Below are 17,614 nucleotides of genomic sequence, written 5' to 3'. Positions count from 1 at the left end.
TATGCAACATAGACAGCAATGACACCCTTAGATGCCGCGACCGATCTACTGATGAATCCCTTCAAGTAATCAAGGAAAGATGCCACTGGGGTCGAAGGCTGCAAGAAGCCCCAACGGCCGCTTGCGAACTGCCACACCTGAGCCGCTTTTGGGCATCTGATCAGTATGTGCTCAATGGTCTCCTCCTCTCTACACCAGTCACAAATGAAATTGATGCTTATACCCAGCCCACTCAATACGCTCCTTGTCGGGAAGCCGCCCCACGCCACCTTCTAGAGGAATAAAGTGATCCGGTGGTGAACTTAAATCCTCCAAAGCGAGCCACCATCCAACTATCGAGGTACCTCAATTCTGTACAGGTCCCCAAGGTCACTAGCTCTCATCCTGGATCTACAAGTCGAGCTCCATGTCCTACTATCGAATCCCCCCCTCCTAGGCACTGGAACAACCAGGATCCACTGCGCTAATCAATCACCAAAAGACGGCATAACTAAACCTAATCCCATCTCCTCTCACCTAGCCCGAATAAGCCGCTCACCTTGAGGCCCGAACACTCCACATCAACCATGGTGGGCTAAATCGAATAGGAATATCTGTCACCCAACAGTCGTTGACGACATCAATCAATATACTTTTTTTTTTCCCAAATTTTGAAATTCTATATGTTCCATGTTTTGAGAAAAATTTTCATCTCACCATTTATGATAAGACCATGGTTAAGGCACAATCATTTGTTCACGAAAAAAGTATCCCCGTTGCATGAAATTTTTGCCTCCCTCTCGGAAAAGTTCTGCCAACATAAAATATAAGAATTTTTACGACATAGGGTTGATAAGAGGGGGCCATTGGATACCAAGCCGTGAAGCTAGCATTAGGAGTGTTGAAAGGCACAAGTACTTCAAATCATTTTCCCTCTACCCAATTCCTTCGAGTAATTTTGTTTGTGTAAAAGTGATGCCAAGAGGCCCTGGCTCCTCGTATACATTTGATAAAATGTTGGAATGTACAAAGAAGATCAGCATAACTCTTCAGAAGGATGTCACACAAGCTGAGAAATGGTTCAAAATTTTTCTGAACAAATTGCTAAGGAGTTTTTATTTTGTTCAAAAAAATTCTTAAGCCACAAGGTAAAAAGAGATTGATGTAAATAATAGAAATGAGTATGATAAAAGATAAATATAATCGAATGTTAAGGTATCGAACTGGTATTAATGGGTCTAATGAACTTTTCAAACTTTCAGAATCGGGTTCTGCAAAATTTTTTATCCCAGAATGCTTGTAGACAGCCAAATTATCCTATCGGAGTTATCCCTTATGGGATAGGATGGTCATGGGATAAAAGGTGGGAATTAAAAAACCATTATCCATGTAATGCGTGTTCCAGGCTATACAGTAGGGCGGATAAGTCAATGTGCACTGGCCTTTCAAATCTGACACGTGTATAACCTTTGGCGGGACCCACGTACATAGACAGCATCGACGTCGCAAGGCGGCCCGACCAACCCAACTACCCGCTTTGAAACTAAAGGCATGCCCTTCTTTCTTGCCGTCCTTCCCTCCGTCGCCGCCGTCGCCGCCTTCCGATTCCTCCGTCGCTGCCTCACGCCGCCGCCCCACCTTCCAATCCCTCCTCCTCCACTCATATCCCCCTCCACCAAACCCTTCTCCACCAACCGCCTCTCCTCCTCCAGCGGCACCACCATGGACGGCCACCGCCCCTCCACCCTCCTCCTCCTCGCCGGAAAATCCGCCGAAGAGAACGACCTTGCGCAATCGCTCAAGTCCAAGACTGAAACCCTAAAGCTCGGAGGCGAAGAAGAAGAGATTAGAATTTTATTGCAACACGAGATGGATTCCATTACTCCCCCGACCTTCAACTCCCAGCTCTACATGGACGCCCTCTCCACCAGCCTCTTCGGGAGGCTACTCATCTGGTCCCCGAGGCTTTCCTCCACCCACGACCTCGTTTCCCAGTGAGAAAAATCCCTTCTTTCCTTCGAAATCTCATTCTTCATACTTTTATTTGAATTGGTTTTCTCTTTGGCAGGAATTTCTCAGAGCTTCCACTAGGTACGGTGTGTATTACCGACATCCAGTTCAAAGGAAGAGGTATTGTGAGCGAAATCTTTTGGCTTTGGGGGTTGATGCGGTTGTTCTTCATGTTGTCGTGGTGAATTTTCTTTGATAAAAATCCAATCTTGAACCTTTCTGAAGGTCGAGCGAAGAATGCGTGGGACTCACCGGAGGGTTGCCTTCTGTTCTCATTTACGTTACAAATGGAGGATGGGCGCAAGCTGCCTTTGTTACAGTATGTCGTGTCTCTCGCAGTGACAGAGGCGATCAACGAGTCATGCCGAGCCAAAGTAATCTTGAAGTTTCTATAAATGGATTTCTTTATATTTGATGTTGGAACGATCTGATGAATCATTATGTCTTGTTTTCCAAGTATTGCTCTCGAATCATTTTCATTTTTAGAGCTGAACTTGAGATGATTTAATTCGGAAATTACAACACGTTTCAGGGATTGCCGCAACTTGATGTTAGAATAAAGTGGCCCAATGATCTATATCTAGATGGGCTTAAAGTTGGAGGCATCCTTTGCACCTCAACCTATAGATCAAAGAAATTCAATGTTTGTTCTGGTAAACATGTCTTTTCCTTTTTGTCACTCCATATATCCTTAACTATTAATTTTGCTTTGATCTGTGTATGCCCCTAGAATTTGTCTGACAAAACATATGGAAAACTGACGTTGAAGATCATGGCCAATCATTCTCCATTTGATGTCCATTCTCTTCCAAGAATACTAGAAATTTTAACTGATCTACTTGTTTCTATTATGGACTGGTAAATTGGTATGTTGCCATTGTTTATGCATTTTATTATACAAAAATGCTTTGAGGCCTGAACTTGTTACTGAGAAAAAGTTTTGTGTACAATCAAAAAAAAAAAAAAAAGAGCAAAAGTTTCATGTGTCAGAAGGGGATTGGTTCCTTACCAATCCCGAACTTTACCAATCCCCTTTTGTCACGTCACACCTCAGTTATGAAGCAGCCTTTTGGTACCGTGCTTGGCCCTGTAACATTACGTTTTTTATTTTATGAAGTGATTCACATAAAAGTGATTTCCATATTGGATTTGTTAAGGTGCATGGTGGTGTTTTGTAGGTATTGGCTTGAACTTGGATAATGAGAAGCCAACCACGTGTTTGAATACAACACTGCAAAAATGGGGTTCTGGTACAAATCGACTAACTAGGGAGGATATACTTGCAGCATTTTTCAATAGCTTTGAAAATCTTTATGAGATCTTTTTGATTCAAGGTGATCTTTTGACTAAATGCTACCTTTTTCTATGCCTTCTCTATGTCACTACTTGAGTGCAAATGTTTGTTTCTTTGATTTCTTAAATCTCACTTGCATCAAGTTGTTTTATTTTGACATACATGATTTAGTTAACAACCATATGAATTTCCTGACTATGACATTTGTTGCTGGCACCTTTTTTGTATGCTTGAAGCAAGAAAAGGATTCATTGAAGGGTGATAATGACTTAATCTTGCTAGGCTAGCTGCCAAAATAAGCTTGGGGCATGTATCACTTGTGGTGGTCATGGACACAGGATCATATATAAATGATTGTTATTACCTCTTGAGGTGTATGGGTTCATTGATTGTTGAATTGTATAATGTTCTTTTGCTGATGCCAACATTTATCTCTTAGTGAATGATATCTCTTAGTATTTGATCTGTATAATTGAGCAAATGGACACTTCCTTCTCTTTGTTGATTTAACATTTCAGTATCCTTGCTGAGTAGATGATTGATGGTGTTGGGACACTAAGAATTTATGTAAGCTAGCAAGGAGATGGGTTAGATTGTGCCATAATGGTTTGATGAAGGGTTTCCATTAGTGTGTAGAGGCCTGCATAACTTTTCAATCAGATGGTGTTGAAACTTGGGATTTGCCCTTTTTGGTTAGATTACTAATATTTTTAAGAAAAAACAATCAGTATTGACCAAAACTGAACTATTTTGTGTAAGGCATCATATTTTAGTGCTGGTTAAGATCAGAAGTTAGATAAAATGGATTCATGCTAGAGGTTCTTGCCTATAGTAAAAGGTAGATTTCTTGTTTTTAATTCAGTAAGTATTAATAGATAAGTTAAGGGAGAGTGTGATGTTACCTTTTCCTTTCTTTGACAAAAGGGAGGAGTGAATGAGCTCCACCTGCTTCATTCAATAGAAGAGGAAAAAATTATGATGTTACTTATTTGCTAGTATTGAAAAGGAAGGAATCATTACTAATCCAATTCAAGGTTTGCTGACCGGTATCAGAGGTTGTACCGGCAGGCTACCGATTTGGTCAATACTAGTTGTACCGTATTGATCCGAGGTGTACTAGAACCAGGGAGAGGGAGAGGGGAGGAGGGAGGGAGGGAGGGGGAGAGAGAGAGAGAGAGGGAGGGACAACGATACCTCCCTCCAACATCGTCGACGGTGGTGGTGACAGAGCCCTAATCCTAGCCACGGAGTCATCATTGTGGAACCTTAACCGTTGAGTTGTCATCATTATCTCTGAAATCATCACGAGAGAGGTCGCAGAGGATCTTGAGAGGGGAGAGGGAGACCGGGAGAAAGGGAGAGAAGGGAGAGGGGAGAGGCGAGGAGGATCAAGAGACGATAGAGGATCTGGAGAGAGGAGAGAGGAGGGTGTTTTATAAAACTCTGATTGAACAAAATTGACTGGCCGAATCGTCCTGATTACTAGCCAATCCAGTCTGGTGCCCCCCGAATAACCTAGTTTGGGATGGTTTGACAGTCGTTAATCTAATTTATATTTTATGAGGTTATATCGGTTCTATACTTTGTACAATGAAATCTTGAGTTCAAATTTTAAATACTAAGTATTTAAAGACCGAGTTGGTATAATACCATGTCCTGATACAAACCAACACCAGTTACATATTGGTCTGTACTGGTGCATATTGATGGGCCTACCTTTGAGCTGGTTCCCTTTATTTTTAATAGGTGGTTGCATCCCCTGTTTTTCTCTCCTTGTCGCAGCATAATCAGCCTGCCCTCCACCACTTTACTCGCTCCCTCTCATTTCTCTTCCCCCTCACTCTCTCTAATAGGTGGCTGCATCCCCTGTTTTTCTTTCCTTGTCACAGCATACTCAGCTTGCCCTCCACCACCTTACTCGCTCCCTCTCGTTTCTCTTCCCCCTCACTCTCTCTCGTCTCTCCCTCCCATCTTCCTTTCCCTCTCATTTTCTCTCTTTCACTCTCGCTCTCACCCCTATCTTTCAATCTCTTCCTTTCTCTTTTACTCTCTCCTATATCACCTTAGCATTGCGGTGCGTACCTACTGATATATATATATGGTTTTTCATTCTTTTTAATACTGTTAGTTTCGGTATGTATTGTTAGTACCAGAATTGTATCGTCATCGTACCATCCTGATGGAAAAATGGTACGGGGTTCGGTATCGGTATTTTTCAAAACCTTGTCATCTATTATATTTGTTAAGTAGCAAAAGGTGGGAGAGCTGCATCTTGGATGAGTTAATCGTGACATAGCAGACAATGTTGCACCAATATTGCAAGAGGGTGGGTGAGGGACATGGTTATCGCATTGGACTGTTTTTCAAGGCATATTGTACTGTATCGATAGGGACTATGTCTTGAGTATGGGTACCAAGAGATATATTGTACGAGCACTCAGTCCACAAGGTTTATCGGTTTGGAACTAGTATAGATACGGAAACTGGTATGCAAAACCTTGAGCCTTGAGAAACACTAATAATCATTGTAGTTCTTGAAGGGAATCTGTTATTCAAAATATGGACATATTGTAAAGAATTTTTTTTCTTACTCTAAAGGTAAAGGATGATTTTCGTTATGACATATTAATTGAATAGCTATAGTAGGTTGTGAACCTTGCTAGCATGCTATGTAATTTTTATTAAGAATGTCAACGTCACTTTATATCTATCATTATTGTAGTTGGTCATTTTCATGATTTACCTTCCCTTGCAGATTAGTGACTTTTATAGTTCATGCATCTACAAACTGACCAATCGATGCCTTATTTGTTGATGACGCTTCATTCCTATAGTCCATTTGGAGCATGCCTGGGTGTAATACCACTAGTTTTTTGTGTGTTTGCCATTAGTTAAAAAAGTTCAGATATAGAATATATTTAACAATTATTGAACTTTACCATCTTTTTTATTAGGCTTTCAAGTTCTTGAGGAGCTATACTATAAGACATGGCTTCATAGGTAAGAAGCTATTCCATGACTATTAGTTTATCTATATATATGCAGACAATGCTTCTTTTATTGATGTTTTGATTGAACTCTTGTAACCTATAAAATACCATGATGGTACATTTTCAAAATTCAATTATAATACATTGAATTCGTTTTCAAATACTTGCTTAAATTGTGAGAAATACCAATCCCATCAAAGACATGCAGCATTAAGAATTTTAATTTGGATACAAGTTACCATTGTTTTGTTTGATGATACATTAAATATTCATTTTTATCTAGGTTGTTTATTGGTGAATCATAATTTTTTCTAGTTTATGTGAAATAATGCAATATAGAATTATATGTTTTTGTTAATTGGAATTTGATAAAATTCTACATCTGCACAAATTTGGTTTTCATAAGTTTTAGTTGTAAATGTAGTGCTTAACTCAATATCCTCCTCCATCTTCTATCTATGCTTATAAATGACAAGGTACACTTATTCTATTTGAATCTGGCTATGAAAAACCCTTCTTTTCTATATGTATGTTGGATTTTGAACTCTAAACTCTTCCTTTCTGTTTTAGATGTTATATTAGGGGTTAAAACCCTCAACTCATGCACTTCTTGTAGATTTCGTTAATTTGCCATTAGGTCTTCCTTATAGATTTTCTCTTCTCTACGACCTTTAGAATCATAGTTAAATGTTTTGTGGTCATCAAAATCAGCCCTTGGGGTCAACACTTCCTTCATAGTTAAGCCAATCTACAATCTTGGCTCCTTTCTGTTGCCCATGATTGTATTTCTTAAAACTAGATTTGCCGCATTCTATCCTTTGCTACTTTGAATGGGTTTTTTCAAAACAAGTTGTAATTCAATTTATTATTTAAACAATTACAATCTAAACTAGCATATGAACCAGTGGTCTAAACTGGGTGTAGACTTGAGTAAAGTTGGTTTGGCCTATATGGCCTAGCTAGTCCCAACCTGATTTTGTCGAGTTCGGGGTTGAGATTTTTGGCCGGACGGATCGGGTTGGGCCTCAATTTTTCAAGCATGATAAAAGTTGGACCCATTGGAGCTTATTTTTTAACCTAGCTTAGCCTGACTTGGCCTGATAAATAAATTTATATTTATTTAATATTTCATATATGAAATTTATTGTGTACTTTACATAGTATATGGCTATATGTTATATTTTTTATTTCATTGCAAAATCTAGAGTAACAAAGAAGATAAAGAAAGGATGGGATTTGGGAGAAAGAAAAAAACCCTAGTCTAGCATGCTTCTCCTGCCCTATTTTCCACCGGCCGATGTCGCCCCACCTAGCACACTCCTTTCTCTACCTAGCCCTTGACTGGTGCTAGCTTTTTCTCCCTTCCTATTCCACTCTTGTAATCAGGGTAGGTGGAACCATCTCGAACTGGACGGTTCTGGTGGTATCAAGCCGCTTTGACGGCGGACCGAGACGGTTCTGGCAATGAAAACGAAATCCATTGCCGGAGGGAGAGAAGAAGGAAAGAGAGAAAACGAGAGTGAGCGAGCGGGAAAGGGAGGGAGAGGGAGGGAGGGAGGCTGGCGGAGGGCAGTTGGAGGCCGGCGCTGTGGCAGAAGGCGGAGGCCGCGGCCGGGTCCGCTGTTTCTAGGCCTCCGCCACCCTCCTCTCCCCTCCCTCTCTCCCACTTCTCTCTCTTTTTCTCTCTCCCATCCCCCTCTCTGCCTCCCTCTCGCCCCCTTCTCTCTCTCTCTCTCTTTTTGTTTGCCCTTTTTCCTGCTTCCTCTACTATGTTGGTACAGGCACAACATGGGCCCGTACCGATCCGTGCCGCCGGACAACCAGTCCGGTATTCGATACCAGCACAGCAAACCATGCTTACAATCACGCTTTTTTTCTCTCATCCCTTTTTGGCTAGCCTCCTTTCTACTCCCCCTGATCGGGTCGGCCTTCTATGCCTCTCTCTGACCACCCTTATCCCTCTCTAGTCAACTTCCTCCGCTTCTCCTTTCTCTTCCCCTATCCTATACGGGCTAGTCTCCTCTGTTTGAAACTTTTGAAGTTGTTGGGAGTCCCACTCCGCGGGGTTACATTTCGGTTGAGGAGTGGAGAGGAAAAGTGTGTCGTTTATGATGTGGTGGGGTCAGGATAAGTAGGGGTTATTTTAGTTGTTAAATAGGAAAAGGCACGTAGCGTTAATTGCTTTTCTTGATTTAGGGCACGGCACGGGCCCGTACTGACCCGCACCGTCGGGCAACCAATCCGATATCCGGTACCGGCACAGCAGACCATGCTTGCAATCATGCTTTTTTTCTCTCGTCCCTTTTTGGCTAGCCTCCTTTCTACTCTTCCTGATTGGGTCAACCTTCTATGCCTCTCTCTGACCATCCTCATCCCTCTCTAGTCAACTTCCTCCGCTTCTCTCTCTTCCCCTATCCTGTATGGGCTAGTCTTCTCTGTCTTGTTCTCTCTTTCTCTATCCTACACTGACCACCCTCATCCCTCTCTAGTCAACTTCCTCACTTCTCTTTCTTCCCCTATCCTATATGGGCTAGTCTCCTCTGTTTGAAACTTTTGAAGTTGTTGGGAGTCCCACTGCGCGGGGTTACGTTTCGGTTGAGAAGTGGAGAGAAAAGGTGTGTTGTTTATGATGCGACAGGGTCAGGATAAGTGGGGGTTATTTGGTTGTTAAATAGAAAAAGGCGCGTAGCGTTAATTGCATTTCTGGATTAAGGCACGGTAATCCGATATCCGGTACCGGCACAGTAGACCATGCTTGCAATCACACTTTTTTTCTCTTGTCCCTTTTTGGCTAGCCTCCTTTCTACTCCCCCTGATCGGGTCGACCTCTATGCCTCTCTCTGACCACCCTCATCCCTCTCTAGGTTTGGCTAGCTCGGGCTTGGCAAAATTATGAAGAGACCAAACCCAAATGCATCTAGGTAAATGCTCTAGTCTAGCCCATTGGCCCGGACTAATTCATTTTAGTGGTTGCATTGCAGGCCAACGGTTCCACCATGGTTTAACTAGCAATCATACATCCTCTTTCGCAAATCCTAAAATCTCATCATATCACATAGCGGTTACCTATCCATCAAGCTAGTGGGTGGGTGAAATTTTAAATCCACCTCTTTTTGTACTCGCTCTCCCCACACCCGCAACGTACTTGCCTACATCTAGTGCATGTACAAACCATGAATTTCTCTTCTCAAATCAGTTGACTCCAAAATCCAACTCTAGATCGATCCTGCTGCATATCAAAAGAAGAGTGCCCTCTTATAGGATCTGTGGTAGGTCTCCAAATTTGGCAATGCCTAGTACATCGGACAGCCAGGAATACTAACAAAGAGAGCTTCAAAACTTTAATTCAATTCACTATTCATTATGGTCAAAAAGATGGGAGTACAGGGGATATTTATAGTGTTCTAGGGCTCATACATTGATAAAAAAATTTGGAAGTTCTCTTAATACTCAATAGGACTCAAAAACTTCCAAAAGAAGGCTCTAGAAACAAAATATCCATCTTAAGAGTGATTTGATGCTAAAAATCAACTGATAGTGACCTAACTGCAGTCTGTGGGGTATGGATGGCATACTAACTGCCATCCAAAGACCCTCAGGGCAACTTGGACTCAAAAATCAATTGACAGCATGGTTTTTGCTGTCCAAAATGTACCAACAGTGGTCTTGTCACTGTTGGTAATTTGGTAGACTTCCAATAGTGGATTCTGGCCGCCAGTTCACAACATGAGACTATACTGACACAGGTTTGGTATCCTGACTGTAACTTTGTCATCTGACCTCCAATTGATATGATTCAAGTTGTTTTGGCAAGCTTACTTGATAATGGATGTGCAGGAAGTGGTTTTATACCAAAATTCCATCTATGCTATTTTTGATGAATTTTCAAGTTTACTGCTACGTATGATACCTCCTAATACTGCAAAAGTTTGAGCTCCTTAGGCACTTATGAGTCAAGTGCCTTTACATACTCATATTAGGCCAACAATTTAGGCTCCCTGGCATCGCCCATAATGCTTTGATGCTGCTCCTCTAACCATGGTATGATTTTTGAAGTAGTCTGGCCTGTACCACTCAATCTGGCTATTTCGCTTCTCTAGCACCTCCTTGTAGAATAACTTCATCAATCTCCTCTTTGCTAGGCTCTTCTATATTGGCTGAATTTGGTGATTTGGAACATGTACCTGATCATTATCCACCCATCTGCAAGTGCCATTAGCAGTTGTTGGTCGTACATTGGTCTGGAGATAAAGTTGATACAATCCATCAACCACTTGTCGAATTGATTTTTTAATCACCTCAAGAGGCACATTGAAGATGTCCTGCATAACGTAGAGATTATCATTTTGTTGCTTGCGGAGATGTTCTTGCAGTTGTTTGATGCCATCAAGCCAAGGAAAGTTCTTTTCTGGCACCACCTAATGCAGCACAAGCATGGAGAGCGAGAAGATCATTGTCTCCTTGAGAAGTTTGCAAAGAGAACACTGTCACTCCACCTAATACACAAGCTGATACGAAGAATTTGATCTACTTGTAGCTCATAGATCCTTGAGCTCTTGAATTCACAAGAAACATAACTTAAAAAGAATAATACTTTATTGAAATAGAATAGAATGCGTCTTCTTTACAACCATGGACTTCCTTTTATAACATTGTTTTATTGTCCTATTTAATCTAAGACAAACTATTTTGCTTGTGCGGCCAAAGCTTTAATTCATCTGCTACTTCAAACTCTAGCATGATGGACTTTCACCGAGTGTAGACACTGAGGGATTTAATAATTGAAGAAAAAAAGAGAAAACCTATGATGTTACTTGGAATTTTTCAAAACTAAAATATTGCCTATTTTTGGACATTCTTCTTCAAGTCCGGATTGGGTTGTTTTGTTCCCGCTTCCACTTGAACTCCTTACAGAAATATGCAACATCAGGAACCATGGAAAATCCAACACAAATTTGGTCCAGACGTATCCCTACATAGAATTATACCGATTTGTTGTGGAGTACAGATTGGTTCTTATTTTTTGTTACAATTATATCGATTAGTTCATAGTGTGGAACTAGCATTGCAATCATATTGATATGTTATTCAAGCACCTGAATCCAACTATTCCTGCAAATCAGTATTGATTCTAGTGCTAGCATTGTAAAAAGCTTGCATTTGTTTCTACAGTGGCCAGAAAGTTATCATAGAGGAACAACATGAGGGAAAATCTGTGGAACAGATCGTAGTTACAGTTCAGGTAATGTGGAAATGTAGAATTTCTTTAAAAAATTACAATCCATGTGATATCTCTTACATCATTCAGGGATTGACATCATCTGGATATCTATTGGCTACTGATGAGGACAAGAAAAGCTATGAACTTCATCCTGATGGTAATAGGTAAGTCAGTTCTCTATTTCTCTCTTTTCTGTCTACCAATAGGGAAAAAAAAAGAACTATAGCATATAATGACTGGCTGTGGAAAGGTCATGTGGCATCTATTAGTGGAATGTTTCATGAGGTTGCTTGTGTTTGTATTGCTTTCCTTTACTGATTGATGAGCTGTGTATGCATCATGACTTAAAAGTACAATTTTACCACTGCATGTAATGGCTTGAAAACAATCTTGTAGGATGATAAGACTACCCTCTCTAATCACCTACTCAACAAGGGAATTTGGCAACAGCTTCCCAAGATCTGGTGTAGAGAAGGTCAAACTCTGATTCCTTAGTTAAGGGCTGAGGCTAAATTGGAGATAAACCCCCACATATTTCTGAAGACCTCTCATTGGCATGCAATGTTATAATTCTAAGATTGATTACTCTTAATTTTAATATTTCTCCGTCGTCAGTGCACTTTTACCTTTATTCATAATATAGTTGCCTTATAAGCTTTGGTTGGTGGCATTGTTTTTTCTTCCCCCCTCAGTAAATGTAACTTAGTCCATATACTTATAAAGCTATGGTGGTTAAGGAAGTCTCTTTCTAAAGCTTCACAATTGAGTCTATGCTTTATTTAACTCACCCATCACATGCTTTTGCAGCTTTGACTTCTTCAAAGGACTAGTCAGGAGAAAGTTGGGGTGAAAATAAAAGGGAAGTGCTAAAGAGGCAGCAACAGTCAATGAGGTGAATAGATTCTCTTTCTCAACTTATGCATGATTCTCTGATCATCATTGGCACAAATGCTAAGGTTGATGATTAGGTTCTTATGATCACCTTTATCATAATTTAGCGAAGGAGGCAACATTTATTAGAAAAGATGTATTCACTAACATTGTAGTTGTATTCTTAAGACAAGTGATTTTTTTGTTGCATGCTGCTATGATGATTTAGCAAGTCATTTCTTTGTTCATTGCAAACTTGTCAGTATATACATCAAGGTTCGTTGTCTCGGTACCAGACTCCATACCGGTGCTACATTAGCACAGTGTCGGTACGACACGGTATAAATTTTTTTTTTAGCGTACCAACACTCAGTACGCCATCCGTACCGGATACCGGTGCTGAACCGGTACGGTATGGTACGCTCCGTACCGTCCGGTTCGGGCCAGTACGGCGTACTATAGTATATAGATTCATATAAAAGATGTTTCTCAGGAATCTCCTCATTGTGTAGCATGATGGTTTTAATTTTGTGGATAGAAATATAAAGAACTCCATTACAAGGGTAATTTCTTAAGAATCTAAGAATTACGATTATTAAGTTCCAGCTTAAAGAAATCCAATAATAACTGAATGTATAATTTGGTCTTCCCCATAGAGAATACAGGGTATTTTCGATCAGATTTGTTTGGCTCTTCATTGACGCAGCAGGATTAGAGTTACATATATTCATAGAGGTGAGAACGTTGCAGCTGATTGTTTAGCAAAACTGGGAACCTCCTTCAGTAGTGTCAAGTTTGTCTATTGACACTTTTGTAAGATCTTATTATTTGAAGGAGAGAACATATAGTCTACAAATTTAATTTTGGTTCGGTGCAGCCTAACACTTAAAGGGCTGTTATTTGTCTAGATATGGTCAGCACGCATGCACGCACCTGCCCCGCCTGCCCGCCCGGAGTTCATGTTGCGCGGAGTTCATGTTTGAGTTCATGTTTTTCAAGTTTCCAGTCAAAATGCTGGGATGCATGGATGATTGTGATCTATTATTAATTGATGTTTTTCAAGTTTCAGTCAAAGGCTGGGATGCATGGATGCTTGTGATCTATTATTAATCAGTGGCAGTATTGCTCATATTAATAGAAAAAACAAAGTGCTTGGTTATTAATAGTAGGATTTGTATCTTGTTACAGGAAAAGAGTAAATGATGGGTGAGGATTTAGTTTCTGCTACCTATTAACTGAAGTTTTCTAGCAACAGAGGTGTCGAATGAGAATCCAACTATGCTACCATACATCGGTTTGTATAGTTAAGAAAAATTACTCGTCGGTTACAGAATTTTTCTTTTGATGTTTAATGTATATTAGCATGTTTCTTGTCCAGTATAAGGGTTGTATACGCTACATGATATCATTTTTGTACTTGGGCACCAAGCTAGAAAAATATAATAAGACCTGAGAAGAATATCGGACATGTCCATGGGAAAAAGCAATCTTTTCTTGCTCTAATCCTATCTTTTTTTTTCTTTTTTATTCCTCTTATCAAACATATCTGACAAGAAATATAATGGCCAGCCGGAGAAAAAATGGTTTATCAACAAAAGTAATAGACTGCTCTCAAGAAAAGAAGAAACTAATATAATTGTGGTGATCATATATTTTGCGCTTAATGTATGAGCCTTTGTTTTTTTTTTCTCCTTCACCTTCCTTTTTATTTATTTTTTACTTTCTGACAAGAGAGCTTTTTAAAAAAAATATGAAAATTTTAAACTTAGTTTTTTTTTTCTTCTTTTGCAACTATGTTTGTCACTTGTTCTCTCAAAAATAAATTATCTCATATCTAGTCGATAATCACAATGACAGCATTTGGTTTGGGTATAGAAGTCTTACAAAATCTTATCTTTGCCAGATGAACCTTAGTCAACAAAAAGAATCAAGAAACGGCTATATGGTTATTTTTTCTTGTGCTAGTTATATCCAATATTTTGGAAGTTGGCATTTATATTGGTAGATGTTGGTGTTTGCATCATGTATGGGCGATTCAATCATGACTTATGATGTCATAAAAAATACTAATAAACACCAAAAATAGTAAAAAAAAATGAGACTACAAAAAATACAAAAATAATCTACCAGCATGCATTACATGTATACCGCAAAAGGATAAACAAATGAGGAAATAATGTTGAAGCTCTAAAGAAAATTTTAGATAAATTATATTTATAGACTTATTATTTAAATTAAAAAAATATTTTAAATTGATCCCCCTCTCCTCTCTCTCTCTCTCTCTCTCTCTCTCGCTTTATTTTTTTTTTTAAGTCAAAAAATACGGATTGTCAGTCTGATTCTGAGGTTAAACTCAGGCTATATCCCAGCTCCTATTCATATGACTCCAATATATTCTCAGAAGTTTAGTTCAATGAATAGTGGTTTTGGTTGTTGGCTTCAACAAGCTATAGCATGCATAAAATTTGATAATCTCTGAAACCCCTCCTGTTGAGGACTTGGATACAGCGATGCTTCCAATTGTATTAGAACTTGGCCAACCTTTAAATTAAATATTGGGGGCTTCTTCCTGTCCTATTCCCTCGGAAAAATAAAAAATGTTAGTCCACGAGCCTTGAAACCTGATATTAGTACTCAAAAGTTCCATCCATCGCTTGATAAAATTAACTTAATTGTAATCGGATCCAAAATAGTTTGTGCATAGTGCGTAAGTGAAGATCAGCTAAAGTTCTATCATGATGAGATTTCACACATCGTTGAACAAGCTACTAAACTTAAGACATCCTCTAGCTTGCAATGCCGGATGAACACATAAACGGAAACAATTTTTCATTGATTTAAGAAAAAGAGTTACTTTAAGGCCCAGAGAGTTCTGGTTCCATAGCTCTGCTTCCTCTTGTGGAAGCAGAGCTAATAATTCAAGACATCGTCCGGAAGCAACTAGCAAAAAGATGTTATTTGGGTTTATTACCTTATAAAGGTACTTAAGATTGATATATTGTATAGCCAATATAAGACTAAATACATGATCGCATATATCCTTACATACTTCTTCCATTTAAGCTCTAGCATTCTCACTAAAGTAAGGTCCAAATTCATTTAAATTCCATCACAATTACTATAAATTCATTCACAAACGTCACGATCAGCCTATGGTTAATCCAAATGAGTTCTTGTTGTAGTGTCCCTAATCCACATGGGTCATGAGCGGATTTTTCTTTGATACCATTTATAACAATTCAGAATCTCACTCAAAAATACTAAATGAAAGATGTTATTTAGGTTTCTACTGCACTTGCAGCAACAATATTAGTAACTCCTCAACAATAACGGGGTGCTGGGCCAGCAGGAGCATCAAGTGAATCCAACAGATTTTAAGAAGTTTGCTCCATAAGCATTTAAGATTACATCTGACCTATTGGAGGAGAGAATTGGTTGAAAGAGATGGATAATATTTTTATAGTTTTGATACCATTTGTAATAATCTAAGATTTTATCTAAAAAAGCTAACCAAAATATGTCAGTTGGATTTCTTGGCTTTTTATAAGTATCCAAATTCTATCAAGTGCATAGCCAATGGGGGATGACATGCTTGCACAAGTTCTCTCACACAATCTTCCACTTAAGGCTCGGTGTCCTTGATAAGTTAAAGATTCAATTCTCATCAATTTCAACCATTGGCATCAATAATAGGATCTTGGGTTTGCACCAGGTATACATTTTGTACAACTTGGATACTTATATATGGTTAAGGAATGCAAAATTACACTTTTTGGCTAGTTTTTTGGGATAAGAACCTAGATTGTTACAAATGATATCAAAATGGACTTAGCCTATGGCTTATATGGACTACGAGATAATGTAGCACTTCTTCATTTAGGGTTAATTATGGATGAATCATGGTGTTTGTAATTGAATTTGGACAAAAATGCCAGGATTTAAATAAGCAAGTGTACGAGGACTCATGAAGGCATATGTTTAGACCTACATTGGCTATGTGCTTGGTAAATCATGAATGCCCAAGTAGATATGTCAAACTATTTGCATGATTGTTGCTCAAAACTCTTTGGATGCCCTAATGACAATCCAATCTCATTTGATTGGGATAAATTGTACAAGAAATATGGCATGAATTTGCAATTGCTTACTGAGCCTTCTACTGCGGAAGAATTCAAGTATGCAATATTTGCACTTGGAAGCACGATATCACCTAGACCTGATGGATTCATTTTGGCTTTCTATTAAAGATTTTGGAATGATTTAAACTCTAACACCCTTGCCTTTTTTGAGGAGTTTTACAAATGAACCCTCGACCATGAGCACATTAACTATGCTTAATGTTGCTCTTATTCCAAAGAATGAAGGTCCGCTTGAGCCAAGGGAAACTCTCTCTCTATTAGTTTTTTCAAATAATCTATACAAAAGTACTTGCTTCAAGGCTGGCTAAGCTTGCCTCAGCTTTGATAGATGCTTATGAAATAACTTTTGTGCATGTATGCATTTATACATTATCTGTCTACATGTGTGTCTGTACGCGTGTGTGGATGCATCTGTGTTTGTGTGTGCTTGTATGCATGCAAGTATGTATTCCTCACCCCTAATGGACGTGGCCCATAGATTAGTTTAGAAAGCCTCAATTGTATATTTGATTAAATGTAACAATTGATCTTGCATTCACTTAATTATAGATTTTGCAAAAAATATATTTCTTTTTGCAAAGTGACACGTAATTACAGTCTTTGAATTGTTTTTTTTTTTCTAAGTACAAGATATGTGATGGTCTAAATAAATGTGTATTCTATTCAAATATGTAATCCATTTTTCTTTTGCAAATTAATAATTATGTCTTCTTATGTAAAATTTATGGTTAAGTATGAGCTTGTAATGCAAATTTATGGTTTTAGCTTGGATCAAACAAAGCACAACCCACCCATTTCCTTCCCAACCCATAGATGGATTCTTCGCTAGCTTATTTTCAGAAACTTATAAGTATTAGCTTTGATTTAAGAAAATTGAAGGGTTATAAGATAGTAGCGTCAATTTATGATGTACTGAATGCTGTTGCTTGCAATCCGGCCATTTCTATAAAAATAAAATAAAATTTTATATTTTTTAAGAAAATAAAAATATGATTTTTCCAACGATCTAGACGATCATGTCCAGTGTCTAGGTTAAGTTCAAAAAAACAAAGGTTTAATGATGGGGCGCTTTTTTATACGGATAAGTTTGCTCAAGCTCTTAGAGTGACTC

The 17,614-nt window shown here is 38.9% G+C and overlaps 1 protein-coding gene across 6 annotated transcripts; it reads left to right on the top strand.

Annotated features, from left to right (window-relative positions):
• The first annotated feature begins 1,499 nt into the window (after window positions 1-1,499).
• On the top strand, window positions 1,500-13,863 carry LOC103719623 (biotin--protein ligase 2-like). Of its 6 annotated transcripts, none has more exons than XM_008808954.3 (10): window positions 1,501-1,973; window positions 2,048-2,109; window positions 2,215-2,363; window positions 2,522-2,642; window positions 3,168-3,323; window positions 6,238-6,283; window positions 11,446-11,515; window positions 11,582-11,658; window positions 12,302-12,353; window positions 13,553-13,863. In XM_008808954.3, the coding sequence occupies exons 1-9, from the start codon at window positions 1,531-1,533 to the stop codon at window positions 12,342-12,344; spliced, it is 1,167 nt and encodes a 388-aa protein (XP_008807176.2). In that variant the 5' UTR covers window positions 1,501-1,530; the 3' UTR covers window positions 12,345-12,353; window positions 13,553-13,863. The 6 variants fall into 6 exon arrangements, 4 of the variants coding, with proteins under 4 accessions (XP_038985692.1, XP_038985691.1, XP_008807176.2 ...); XM_008808952.3 differs by having other exon boundaries at window positions 1,502-1,973; window positions 12,302-12,386; window positions 13,553-13,841; XM_039129764.1 differs by having other exon boundaries at window positions 1,500-1,973; window positions 11,446-11,658.
• The last annotated feature ends 3,751 nt before the right edge of the window (window positions 13,864-17,614 follow it).

Source organism: Phoenix dactylifera, chromosome 9 (genome assembly GCF_009389715.1).
Source record: "Phoenix dactylifera cultivar Barhee BC4 chromosome 9, palm_55x_up_171113_PBpolish2nd_filt_p, whole genome shotgun sequence".
NCBI classification, from domain to species: Eukaryota; Viridiplantae; Streptophyta; class Magnoliopsida; order Arecales; family Arecaceae; genus Phoenix; species Phoenix dactylifera.
Note: the sequence above shows the minus strand (reverse complement) of the source record. Positions and strands in the feature narration are given on the sequence as shown.